At 46.4% G+C, this 13,760-nt stretch overlaps 1 protein-coding gene across 3 annotated transcripts in view; it reads left to right on the top strand.

Annotated features, from left to right (window-relative positions):
• CLPB (ClpB family mitochondrial disaggregase) overlaps positions 1 to 13,760 on the top strand; it is a 142,279-nt gene that overhangs the window by 25,041 nt on the left and 103,478 nt on the right. For all 3 annotated transcript variants that reach the window (XM_070803845.1, XM_019975382.2, XM_070803846.1), the window contains exon 3: positions 9,337 to 9,423. In XM_070803845.1, the coding sequence (XP_070659946.1) occupies positions 9,337 to 9,423 (87 nt within the window). The remainder of the gene's footprint in view (positions 1 to 9,336; positions 9,424 to 13,760) is intronic.

The raw sequence follows: 13,760 nt of genomic DNA, 5'->3' as shown, positions 1-13,760 counted from the left end.
GACGGCCGAGGTTCAGAGGTTAGCATGACCTGCCCACAGTCACACAGTCTGGAAGAGACAGGTGTGGGCTTATGTCCATATCGGGCTGTTCCAAGGCTGGTGCTTTCTGAGCCTCTGTATGTGTATCTATAAAAAGAAAGGATTGGGTAGACTGATCTCAGCACATCCTTCTTTACATTCAGAAACTGAAAAACTTTATGCGATTGGAAGTTAACTGGTTATGAAGCATGCAGGTACGTTACGCAGTGCACCTTCCTTGTTGTCAGTGCTGCGTGCCAGTGCTCCCGTCTCACTGCCCACCCACTGCCCTCTGGAGTAGTCCAGGTATGGCAGTGCTGGGATGGGCCGCCTCACCAGGAATGAGAGCATCTGGAGAGATTCCTAGGGGCAAGGCCCTGAGGTGCCCTTGAAAGAGAGTGTTCAGTTGAAGGACTGATAGCAAAAGATGCCAGAGAGGCCCCGTGTCTGTGGAGTTGTAGCCCTGGGACCTGCCTGGAATTACCTAACCTCGACCGGGTTCTGAGAGCAGCCTTTTCTCCCTCGCCCCACCCTTCCCGGCCCACGGTAGATAAGGCACAGATGGAGGATTCTAGCCCCAGGCACCTTGCCTCTGCTCAGACAGCAGGGCCTGGTGCTGTTATTACTGTAAACAGGACCTTCTGTGAGGCTCCAGCCAGGGCCCTGTAGCCCAGATAGCAATCATGATTGCGTCTGCATGGCTCACTGCTTCCAGGCCTCTGGTGCAGGTGGGATAGGGCTCACCACCCTTCAAGCCCCTCCCCAGCTGCAGCTGAGGGCAGGTCATGTGAAGGGTCCGGAAACCAGATGGAACAATGCACGATTGAAGTTCAGTGGCTGCTTTGTATTGATTGGTCATAAGGAAGGAAGAAAAACCAAGTGGTACCTCCCTCCCCTGAGTAGAAGAGCTGATCAAGCCAGAATGACTCAAAATGCCCTGTATCCCTGTCTGGGACTCCCTCACTCCCGCCAATAGACAGCAAACCTGAGGAGTTCTCTCTTCTTTGGAAGTCACGCTGGTGCCCCTGACTGCTAGGAGTTCACTTCTCAACTTCTTTGATGCTGTGCGTATTTTAAATCTAAGATTTTAGTTCTGGCAGGGACTTGAGAAATCATTTAATTCAGTTCCCTTATTTTACCACAGAGAAAAGTGAGGCCCAAAGAGACACATTTGTCTAGGTCACACAGCTAGTTGTTGAGAGAGCCATGACTAAAACCCATGGCCTCCAGCCTGTGTCTAAGTATCCTCAGCCCTGAGAGTGAGAAGCCACACCTATACCTTCCACATGTATCAGGAACCTGAGTTCTTGGGAACTGACAGGCATATGAGTATAGGGGAGAGATCTGTGTAGACACTTTGTAGAATGCCACAGGCATTTTGTCCAGCCCCTGAGCCACTGTGCCAGCACCAGGAGTCAAGAAACAAGGCATTTCTAGGGGGTCATGCTGACTACTGGGAATGTGGGACAGGGAAACTGACAGCTGTAGATACGGGCTAGCATAAGCCAACAAGGCTTTCTTAGGGAAGGCTTCTGGGAAGAAGAAGGGGCAAGTCTTTCTTTTTCTTTTTTAAAGTGATTTCTTTTTTCAAATGATTTTTTTATTGGAATGTAGTTGGTTTACAATGTGTTAGTTTCTGCTGTATAGCGAAGTGAGTCAGATGTACATATACATATTTTTTCAGATTGCTTTCCCTACAGGCCACTATAAAGTATTGAATAGTGTTCCCCGTGCTATGCGATAGGCTCTTATTAGTTATCTATTTTGTATATAGTGTGTGTTTGTCAATCTCAAGCTCCCAATTTAGTCCTCCCCTACTGCCTTTCCCCCGTGGTAACCATAGTTTGTTTTCTACATCTGTGACTTGATTTCTATTTTTTTTTTTTTTTTTAATCTATTTTCGGTTGTGCTGGGTCCTTATTGATGCGAGGCTGGTTTCTTTAGTCGCAGTGAGCAGGGGCTGCTCTTTGTTGGGGTGCCTTGTCGTAGCAGTGGCTAGTCCTGCTGCGAGGCACAGGCTCTAGGTGTGTGGGTTTCAGTCGTTGACACCCTGCAGCGTGGGAGTCCATGGTTCCAGCTCTCGGGCTCTAGAGTGCAGGCTTGGTAGTTGTAGTGTACAGACTTAGTAGTCACGAAGCAGGTGGGATCTTCCCGGACCAGGGATCAAACCCTTGTCTCCTGCATTGGCAGGTGGATTTTTTACCACTGAGCCCCCAGGGAAGCCCCTGATTTCTGCTTTGTAAAAAGGTTAATTTATATCTTTTTTTTTTTTTTTAGATCCCACATGTAAGTGATATTACATATTTATCTTTCTGTGTCTGACTTGCTTCACTCAGTATAACAGTCTCTAGGTCCAAAGTTTTTCTTTTCCTAAGAAAGTTGTTTTTTTTTTTTTTTTAAGGAGTAATAATATGTTCATTGTTATAAAAAATACAGCAACAAAACTTCTAACAATAGAGAAGCATTCACAGTAGGAAGTGAAAGTTTGACTCCCTTCCGCACCTGAGGTAACCGCTGCTGCCTGTTTGGTCCAGAGCCTCTGGACTCTCCTGAAGATAGATGGGATAGCTGCTGCTTTTTTATCCCCCCATGATTTGTTACTCTCCTGTGGAAATCATCAGCTTTGGGGCTGCTGTTGATGTTCAGTCACCTAGTCGTGTCTGACTCTTTGTGACCCCATGGACTGCAGCACGACAAGCCTCCCCATCCCTCACCATCTCCCAGAGTTTGCCCAAGTTCATGTTCATTGCATCAGTGATGCCATCCAGCCATCTCATCCTCTGATGCCCTCTTCTCCTGCCCTTAATCATTCCCATCATCAGGGACTTTTCCAATGAGTCAGCAGTTCACATCAGATGACCAAAATACTGGAGCTTCAGCTTCAGCATCAGTTCTTCCAGTGAATATTCAGTGTTGATTTCCCTTAAGATTGACTGGTTTGATCTCTTTGCTGTCCAAGGGACTCTCAAGAGTCTTCTCCAGCACCACAGTTTGAAGGCATCAATTCTTTGGTGTTCTGCGTTCTTTATGGTTCAGCTCTCACCATTGTACATGACCACTGGGAAGACCATAGCCTTGACTCTACGGACCTTTATTGGCAGAATGTTTCTGCTTTTCAACACACTGTCTAGGTTTGTCCTGCCAAGAAGCAGGAAACCTTTATTCTACCATTGCCCTTGCCTGGGAATTTGAGACCATCCTAGAAATCCACAGAAAATTTGGAGCACTTATATTCTGAGTTCTGTGTGCGCCTTGGATATATCATCCTAGTTTACTGTTACTTCCATAAAATGGGGTAGATACTCATTAGAAAATGATGATAACAATAAAATAGGTTCTTCCATTTATATAATGCTTTATTGCATACCAAGTGCTTTTATATATTTTTGTCTCGTTTCTTCATGGTGCCCCTGCGTGACATACGGAGAAGGGCTGGTGGTGTCCTCTCCCTTTTTTAGCAGTTGTGGAACAGGCTCAGAGAGCATGAGCTGTTACTCAGATGAGACCAAACGAGATTCAGAGAAGCTAAGTCACTCGTTCGTCCACGGCTGCGCACCATGAATTCCAGCTCATGTACAGCTTCCAGGCAGTAGCGCGGGGCAGGAAGATAAATGCCACAGCCTGTGTGTGAACCGAGGGGTCTCTCATTTATTTTCATGCCCTGCGCTGCTGCCTGGGAGTTGTACACGAGCTTGAATTCAGCTCTGGACTGCTAGTGTGTGGTTTCCTCTCCATCATCTCCCCTGGGTCACCCCCAATTAGTGTCACCCACCACTGCCCTGCCAAGCAGGAGACCTAGTTCATTAGGGAAGGGCCTTCCACAAGTCTGGAGTGCGTCCAGAAAGGCCTGCGGTGCCCACCCCCACTCCTCAGCCCCCGGCCACAGGCTGCTCTGTCCTGAGTGGCAACCTGCATTAAGCATTCCACTCATCATCTCAGGGATGATGGAATCCTAACCTTTTCGGAGACACCGTGCTCTGTCACAAGCATTGCTCTTTTTAAAAGAGATTAATTCACTTGCCGCACTTTGTCCGTTGGTGAAAATCACAGGGGAGAGCAAGGGTGGCTTTCTCAGGCCTCAGAGGCCCTTTCAGCTGCTCTCAGCAGGCATCCACCCGCCCAGCTGTCCCAGGACTTTGAAATGACTGCCCGCTGGGCATTCACTTGCAAAGCAACAAAATGAAATGGAGGAGACCTGGGTTTGTGAAATCCTAACTTTTGGGGCTGCCCTGCACCCTGGGGGAAGTAGGGGAGGGGCCCACTCAGCTCTGAAAAGGGGAAAAGTTGTTTGGAGTTGGGGTCACTTGTGGTTTTTGTTTGTTCTGGTCCTTCCTTGATTCACCAGGTGCCCCCACTCCTTGTGGAGTTCTGCCTTGTGGTATCTGTTTTAATCCTTACAGCCACCTTGCACAGTAGGGATCAATAGCCCCGGTGTCACAGCTAATAAGTGACAGAACCAGAATCTGAACTCCAGCCTTTGGACTCCAGGACCGTTACAGTAAAATTTACATCCTAGGAATGATCCCTCGGGTTTACAGAACCCTTTCCCTCAGATTGCAGTACTTGTGTGTGTGAGTGTGTGTGTGTGCACTCAGTTGTGTCTGGCCCTGTGCAACCCTGTGGACTGTAGCCCACCAGGCTGCTCTCTCCATGGAGTGGGCCTGTAAAGAGACTGAGGCTTAGAGGATAATATACCTTTCCTGGGGTGTCAGGAGGTGGCAGAACTAGAACTTGAATCCAGATCTTCTGCCCTGTGCTCTTTCTACTCTGTTCATTGAAAGGATAGCAAGTTTGGAGAAGCCTTCTCTCCTGGCATTTCCTCCTCTTAAAAGAAAACCCTGCAGTATACAGAAAAAGGAAACCTCAGCATGCTAATATGCATACAACAAGTAGCTCCAAATTGTTGCTAATCAGAGACATGCAGATTAAAAGGATAACATGAAATCCCTTTATACTTATTGCACTTACAGTGATTAGGAAGTTGGCTGCTGCCAAGTGTCCACGATACACAGGAACACCCCTGTCCTGCTGGTGAGAGGGTAGATGGAGCAGCTGTCCTGAGGAGGACTCTGGTGCTATTTAGTCAGATTAAGTGGTGTAAACCCCATAACCCAGGGATCACACTCTGAGTACATGCCCTGAGAAAAGACTCACACAGGTCCAAAAGGGCATATGCAACAGGATGTTCTTTGAGTGTTGCTTTTGATGACCAAGAGATGGATGTTACCTGGGTTGGTATGCCTGGGAGAGCAGAGAGGGAATATCTCTGATGGATGTGCTGTGGAGAATTAAGTTACAACTTAAAATGGAATTGTTATATACTTAGCAATGTGAACATATTTTAAAATGCAGTTATTTGTGGGAAAAAGTAATAAATACACACATGCACATTAAAAAAAGAAAACCCTACTTGGCTTAGGTCTTGGGAAAAAAAGGATTTCTGTCTTGTCTTCTCAGTAGCCAGCGTCAGCCAGGCACAGAGTAAGTGTGTGCCTGTTTGTTGAATAAATGAACAAAAGAGTGCCTGGCGCTGGCCTGGCCAAACTACCCAGGTCATCCTATGTGACCCTGTCTTAGAATTCCTGGGTACTTGCCAATTTGCCACTACCAACTTGAGGCCAGATCGCTTTGTTCCATCACAGAGATGAAAACAGGTTAGGGTGGCAGGCAAAAACCACTCTGTAATGAGTACCTGCTATATGCCAGGTACTGGGCTGGGATCCCTGCAAGTCAGAGATTATTGTCCCTACTTGATAGGTGAGGAAATTGAGACTCAGAATTTATTTGTTCAGCATTATCTAGCTGGACTAGAATTTGAATCCAGGTCTGACTTACTCCAGAGCCTTCTATTCATCTTTTTATTACACTACACTCAGCCCTTAAGGGGCAGGAAGAGGAAGTATCTCAATCTTTTTTCTTCAGCACAAGGTAATGGCACCCCACTCCAGTACTCTTACCTGGAGAACCCCATGGACAGAGGAGCCTGGTAGGCTGCAGTCCATGAGGTCGCTAAGAGTTGGGCACGACTGAGCGACTTCACTTTGACTTTTCACTCATTGGAGAAGGAAATGGCAACCCACTCCAGTGTTCTTGCCTGAGAATCCCAGGGACGGGGGAGCCTGGTGGGCTGCCATCTATGGGGTCGCATAGAGTCGGACACGACTGAAGTGACTTAACACCAGCAGCAGCCTCCAGAAGAGTGCTGCTTCCAGAATTATCAGGGCCCAGGCAGGGAAATGCGGGTCACTGACCCAATTAAGGCATAAAGGGTTCTGGCTTCATTGAGTTTCTTCTGTCCAAACTCCTGTGTTAGCTCATCTCCCTTGGTCTATGTTATAGCAGCTTCCAAAGTGGTCTCCTTGTCCCCATTTTCTACTCTGTCTTCTTTTAGACTCAGCTTGCTTAAGCTATTAGGTTAATTCTGTAATTTCTTTTACCCCAAACTTCAGTGACAACCACACTTGCCTGTGGTGAGCCTCTAAAGAATGGCAAATAGGTTTCCTTTTATTGATGGTGGCTAATTGGAGCCAGTGTTGCGGAGGCTCTTTCAAGGGCTCCATAGGAAAGAGCTGTTAAGAGAGATTTGCGAATTCTGACTCAGATGCAGGAGCCCAGGACCACATGCCAGGCGTTTGTCAACCCTTTAGATTGAGTTTTTAATGTCGGGTCCACTATTGATTTTCTGAGGACCTATGAACCTCTGGATGTTGTATGTAAAGAAAGTTTTGTGGGTTTTTTTTTTTTGAGTGTATGTGTACCTATGCACTTTTCTGGAAAGGATCATCAGCTTTGGTCATATTCTCAGAGGAGTCCATGGCTGGAAAAGGTTTATGCCCACTGCCTTGTCCTCCTAGCTTGGCTTTTGAGACCCTCTGTTAGGCCCTGCATATCTTGGCAGCTGCCTGTTCCTGTGCTGTTAACTGTCACATGGATGGATCTGCCTGGTGGTCTCTTTGAGTATACCTTCTCATTGCTTCCCCTGCTTCTGAACAGTATCTTATGTCTTTTGCCGTGACTGGCATGCATTTCCTCCTCCTCCCCTAAATTGTTCCTGTTCTTCAAGACAGAGTTCATGTCTTTCCCTCAGAAACCTCTGATTTGCTTCAGCCCTTCCTGATTTTCTAGTCTTGTGGACAGGGCCAGAAACATGAAGCCTGCCAGCCAGAATCACAGTTAAAATCAGAACTCCAGTCTCTCAGTTCTCAGAACCTTGCGCTCTCCACGGCACCACTTGACCTGCTATACAAGGGAAGGTTTTGTCCAAAAAGAGATTTTTGTCTCAGAAAATTACCCCCAAGGTTCTTAGCCTCTTTAACATTTTTGACTGTGGACACTTGTTTCTGCATAAAAGATGCTTAACAGTAAGTGGTAAGGTAAGAGGCCAAGGATTTTGCCCAGAAGAAACCTTTCAAACTAGAGGTGAGAGAAGAGGGTTTCCCAGCCTCCTATCTCAACACTTTACCCTCACACTTCGGCCTCAGTTCTGTAAGACCTCTTTCAGGGCCTCTTATCCCCCATGCTGCCTTCTACTCTGATCGAGAGGGTTTACCTCTGCCTGAAACATTCCTCCCCTCCCTTGCCCTCTTTTGTCTGGCTAACAGTTCTCATCACTTCCTCTGAGAGGCCTGATGGGTCATTAAGACTTGGTTAGGTTCCCTGGTTGTACACTTGTAACCTGCAGCCCCCATCCAAGCACTCGTCAGATGTGTGGTGATGTGCTTGCTGGTCTGTCTCCCCTCAGGCTTTACCTGCCTGTCTCATTGCCTGCAAAGGCAGGGAACAAATGAGTTCGCAGGCTGAGTGAATAAATGAGTACATGTTGTGTCTGTTCATCCTTCCAAGCCTTCATCACCTGCTTACTTCAACAGCACAGACATTAGACTTGGCTTGGTCCAGAGGGGCAGCTACTACAGTTTATGGCGTAAGAATGGAGCTAGGACTCAACCCCAAGCATCTGGACTCCCTGCCAGTGCCCTTTTGTCTGGAACCCATTGATGAGTAGGCAGCCTCCCAGTTGCCCCAAACACCCATTCCCAGTACGCAGCTCCTGCCTTGTTGGTGAAACGCTCTTGACTGCTGGTCTCCTCCTTTCCTGGCCTCCTTCAACACTTCTGGTGGGAGACCACACACTACAGGCTTTGGTTTCCTATTATCCTGAGTCTTCCCTCCACAACTAAATTCCCGAGGGCAAACCCCCTGTCTTCTCACACCCCTATTCCAGAAATCAGCACAGGACCAAGTGCATATCACGCTGACTTGTTGGAGTCCATTTAGTCTTTTGTCTTCCATGTTACATGGAGCCAGGTTCAATGTAGAGGAGGGGTGGTGAGGTGAGAAGGGTTCAGGCTTCAGAGCCATGTTGACTTGGGTTCCAGTCACAGTATTGCCCCTTACCTAGCTTTGTGACCTTTATCGAGTCATTTCACCTCACTGAGCCTGTTACCTCATCCATGAAAAGAGGAGATTAATATCAGCTTCTTAAACATGTGTGAAGCGTGAACGAGAGAATGTGTGCAAAGTTCCCAGGCAGTTCCTGCTTGTGGGAGGTGCTCAGTAAGAGCTGGTTCTCTTTACTCCCCTTCTCTCTGTCTACCCCCACATTATAGGGTCTCCTGCTACCAGGACCTAAAATACTCCAGGCTTTTAGGGGTATGGTTAAAACCTCATGCTTGTTCATTTATCCAACAGCTGCTGAGCTCCTACCACATGCTAGGCACTGGCATGTAGAGTCAAGTAGGTTCACATGGACTTTCCTAGAAACCTAATCTAGCATTTCTAACACTCTTTCCATCTTTCCTTGGGTTCAAAGAGTTCCAATTCCAAACAGCCACCATACAGATAAACTTGAGAAATGGGATCCTTCTATAAACTGGTAGCTACATAGATGAGAAGTGTCTTTGGACATTTGGTGCTAAGCACGGAGGAATTCTAAGGACAGAGATCTGTGGACTGGATGAGTCAGGAGAGCCTTGTTGGGGGAGAGTCCCCCAAGCCAGGATTGTACTTTGTACTTCCCATGAAAGTAGATTAAAATAGGCAGAGAGTCAGAGAGAGAGCATTCTGGATGGAGGGAAGACACATTCTTTCCTCAGAAGGCTGGAAGGATAAGAGTGGAGGCTGACTCATTTAAGGGGAGAGAGAGAGGAAGAGGAAGCGTGGGGTCAGAGGATAGTGACCAGAGGAGCTGGGATGGGTATTTGGTTCTCAGAGGTCCATAACTATTTCCAAATCTATCTAGCCTCCCTGTTGATTTTTCATGTCTTCCACTCTTATGTCCATGATAAACCATATGCTGAAAATATTTCTGTCTCTCTCTAGACTATTGTCGGAAGGTGCAGATGTCAATGCAAGGCACAGACTTGGCTGGACAGCACTAATGGTGGCAGCCATCAACCGAAACGACAGGTGAGAGATCTCCTTCCACCCTCCCTTTGCCAGAATCTGCAGACCATGATCCTGAACCTTCTCCTACCCTTGGCCTGTCCCTCTGCTGTCTTCTCCAGAGGCAGGGAAATGGCCTCAGCCTAAAGGACTGTTCTTCACCTGGTGCAATGGAACTTTCAGGAGATGTGGAGTGGGAAGCTCTAGCTCTGGATCCCAGCTCCATCATTCACTGACATTGTGACCTTAGGCAAGTTGTTTGCTTTACCAAAGCAACAAAATGTTTGAGAAGCCTGTTGTTAGGGGTTAAGTATACATGTTTAAGTTATCATCATGATTCTGCCATCGTGTCTTTTCATGTTGAGCAGTCCGCAGTCACTGTCCCCAGCAAGGACTTCTTTGGGCTGTTCCTTTGGAAGTTCTGATAGAAATTAGGGAAGGTGGGGTGTTCTGCCCTCTCATTGCAGGCTCTGCTATTTTCCTGCCCACTCCCCTAGTGCCCCAGCATGCAGCTGTTGGGTTAAGGTTGAAATAGTCTACTTTGCACAGAGAGTGAGCTCTACTACTCACAGCCATCCACATGATATGTATTAATTTTGCCGCTGAGACAACTGAAGCCCAGAGAGGCAGAGTGATTTGTCTGAGGTCACACAGATAGCATTTAGAACCTCGTCTGGCTTCCTGCAGAGTTTATGTTTTACTGTAACTCAATGCTGCCTCCCTCTGCCAGATCCCAGGCTCAGGCTGGATGCTTTGAGTCTCTAGTTGTGATTGTGCAAAAGAACTGACTGAAAAAGCAGAAAAAGATGCTTTCAAAGAAGGCAGACTGGGCACTTCAGTAGCAGCCGCAGATATTGATCGTGGGAGGTGCCAATTTTCATTTTCCCTTCAAGCAGATCTTTAAGGCTTTTATCTGCCAGCACCGACCACCTTTGTGAGAGTCATAAAGGTGGTAGAAATCAACCAAACTGGGACTTTATCATGTCGAGGTGGCACTGCCTCAGACTGGCTGAGAGACTTAGCTGTAATGACCTAGTTCTCTCTTCTCTGCTCCTCTGTCATGAACTTGATCTCAGCACTCTGTCTCCTTATTTGCCTCTTTAGCTCCAAGCACATAGTCTTTAAAAGAAAAATTTGATGTAAATTGGCTCTACAAGTCAGAGCCTAGAGTCCAGTCCTGGCTCCGACCCTTGGTTGAATTTCAAAATTCTATTCCTTGTTTCTTCACCTGAAAGCAACTATTTCTGCAAACATTTGGTATATAACTCCTCTGAGCCAGGCTCTGTGTTAATCACTGCGGAATCAGAGGCCTTGGGAGCTCATAGTCTTATGTGGAAAAGACAGGCAGGTAGAGAAGCAGAGTATAGTGTAATCAATGATGTCAGAGCAGTGTGGACAGGATTTTATCAAAGCAGAGGGCGTGAGGGGACTGAATCTGACAGTGGAGCAGATAGATTCTCACTGTATTCTTGTGAGAGTCAGATGAGATAATGTATGTGCTACAGGTTACAAATGGTGAGAAGTTATTCTCTGCTGCTAGACCTGTCCACACACAATCACAGTGGTGTTTGTTCTACCACTGATAACCTGCTTCTCCTGCCTCCACCCCCAGTGGAGAAAGACTCCACCAGTCTTTCCCAGCTTGCAGGTGTCTCTATCTGCAAGAGATAACCAAGGATGGAGAAAGGGGAGTGGGTGTGAGCCCTTCTATGTGTGGTATTTTCAGCACTGATACAGGATAGGAAATAACACTAAAAGTAATGCCAATCATTGAGCAGACAGCTAGTAGATGTGCTTTGAGGACACTTCTCTCTCAATCTAATGAGTTGTTGGTTTAACTGATTGCTCTGTCTTTATCCAGGGCCATTAGCAAATCAGTGATGCTCATTGAGCAAAGTGAGAGTGTTGGCTTGTATTTACTTGGTTCCTGGGACTAATTATTGGTGTTTTAAGCTTCTATTTTGTGCCCTCCTCTTCCTTCCAATACCCAGCGAGGACAGATTTTTACAGAAAACAGCATACTCTCAGGTTAGATTTATTTATTCATATCACAAAAATTGTTTGGTACCTTCTTTTTACCAGGCACTGTTCTTGATAGACAAATATCCCTGTCCTCAAAGAGCTTATTTCTATACAAGTGCTGGTCCTTGGGTAGAAAGAGGCAGAACAAACAATAAACAGTAAATACAGTGCACAAGCAAGCTATATATGTTAGGAGATAAGAAGTGCTAGTGGAAAAAAAGTAGAAGTAGAATCTGGTATGCCAGGAATATACTGCTCAGGGTGGATAGGCCACATTCCTAAGGTGCTGTGGGAGTCTTGAAGGATTATTGTGTCCATCCCAGCACAATCTGCCGGTGTTTTTCCATATTAGAAGTGTGCTGATCCTCATCTTATCAGTCACCAAACCTGTCTGGAATCATACTGACGAGGCCTGAAATGCCACTACCTTTGAACTGGGTTTGTATCAAGGAAGAGTAGAGGGGCAGCAACCTGGGATTCAAGGCAGAAAACAGAGAGCCTTTACCTCCTTTCCAGTGTTGGCAGCCCACAAGCTCAAGGGAGATATCCTGAGAAGAGCCCAGGCGTTTCACCCTCCACTGCCTTTAGTGCCTGGCTGCTTAATGTGTTAAGTCCTTGGGGATATGAACACGATAGTCTCTATCCTTAAGGAGATAACTTCTTGTGAACTTTTATATATACATACATACATACATATATATGTATATGTATGTATTATTTTATTTAATTTAGAATGGAGAAAGTGTTATTTAGTTTTGAATAGAAAATATAGTGCTATAGAACAAAGAAAATCATTTATCCCCTCCGTTTATTTCCAAAAAGGGTTTGAGGTGACTTAAATTAAAATACAAACATAGATGTACACAGGAGAGTTAAAACTGGATCAAGATCAGAAATCATATTGGTAAAAGGAAAGATAATTCTATCAGGATTGAACTTGAGATTTTCTTTTCCAGAAATAGGTTTGTTGTTTTTGTAAAAATAATATAGAGAAGCAAGGAGCCATCAGGTGAATTTCCTCTGTCTAGAAACCAGTCACTATATATCTATATCTGCGTGTGTCTAATTTTACATAAATGGGACCCGGATGTACTCTGTGTAAGTCATGTAACTTGTGGAATAGAGTATAAATTTAGTTTGAAGTTTCCTGACCAGGCAAAAAAGGATACAGAGAATTTTGGTTCTTCTTGCCTGGAGAATCCCAGGGGCAGGAGAGCCTGGTGGTCTGATGTCTGTGGGGTCACACAGAGTCGGACATGACTGAAGTGACTTCACAGCAGGAGAAAGAAACTTGGTTCTGATGTACCTTTTTATTATCATGTTAGGCATCCAGCAACTTAAAAAAAAAACTATACTGTGTCAGGTGCTGATGTGCTGGGCTAGAGGGCCTTCAGATACTAAGTAAGCATCCCAGCCTTTGCCTTAAGAAGCTTACTTGGACTGCTAACATCAAGGACTTGAGCATTGTGATGGCCATTGTCTTCAGTAGCCGTCCTGCCAAAGATTTACCAACATTCTGCTAGGACAGTCCTTTCACCAGCCTAGTAACAGCTTGGGTGTAGTATTGCCTTGAGTCGTCGGCAGGGGCGGGCCCCTTCTCCATAAGCCTCATGCCAGAGGCACTTGTTTAGCCTAAATCTGGGTGCCTCATTCCATGTTGCACTCTGACCCAGCCCAGCTAAAGGCTAAGCCACAGGGTCCAAGGATGACCACTGTAACTTAGCACAGCCTCTACTGGCTCGTGCAAATATACCCAGCCTTCAGCTAAATTCAATTAGTTTTTCTTTAAGAACGGAAAGAAATCCAATTTTACTAAACATGGACAGACGGTGGAAGGCACTTTGATGTTACAACTTCTCAGTGATGCTTTACTTAGTCACAAGTTCATAAGCAAGAAGGCTTAATTACTTGGGAAAACACGGGATTAAAACTGGACACAATGGCAGAGTATCCGCTCTTGGGCAACTTGATTCGAACCCATGCACCGAGTTCGTGTGTGGTGCAAACTTTGATGTGCGCGGTGACAAGCTGGAAGTCATGACCCCCTCAGGGACGCTCCTTCAGATGGCATTTGCAGGATGTGTAGGCGGAGAGGCAGGGCCTGCCAGGCCTGTTTGCTCTACTTTGATGTCCAGGCAGCCACAGGCCCCACTGTTTGCTCTTTCACTGAGGGGTGGGTTGGGAGCCTCCTACCTTTCCCAGTGGACAATGGCCAGCAATGGAGTGTGACAACTGTTGACCATTCCAGGAGCCTGCCGGACCAGAACAGGGCTTTGGGAGGTGCCGAGCCTGGGGGGCCTTATAGGACAGCCGTTTCTCCAGATGTAGCTTTCTTTAAA

This window comes from Bos indicus, chromosome 15, assembly GCF_029378745.1.
Source record: "Bos indicus isolate NIAB-ARS_2022 breed Sahiwal x Tharparkar chromosome 15, NIAB-ARS_B.indTharparkar_mat_pri_1.0, whole genome shotgun sequence".
Lineage (NCBI taxonomy): Eukaryota > Metazoa > Chordata > Mammalia > Artiodactyla > Bovidae > Bos > Bos indicus.
This window is presented reverse-complemented; position numbering and strand designations above follow the sequence as displayed.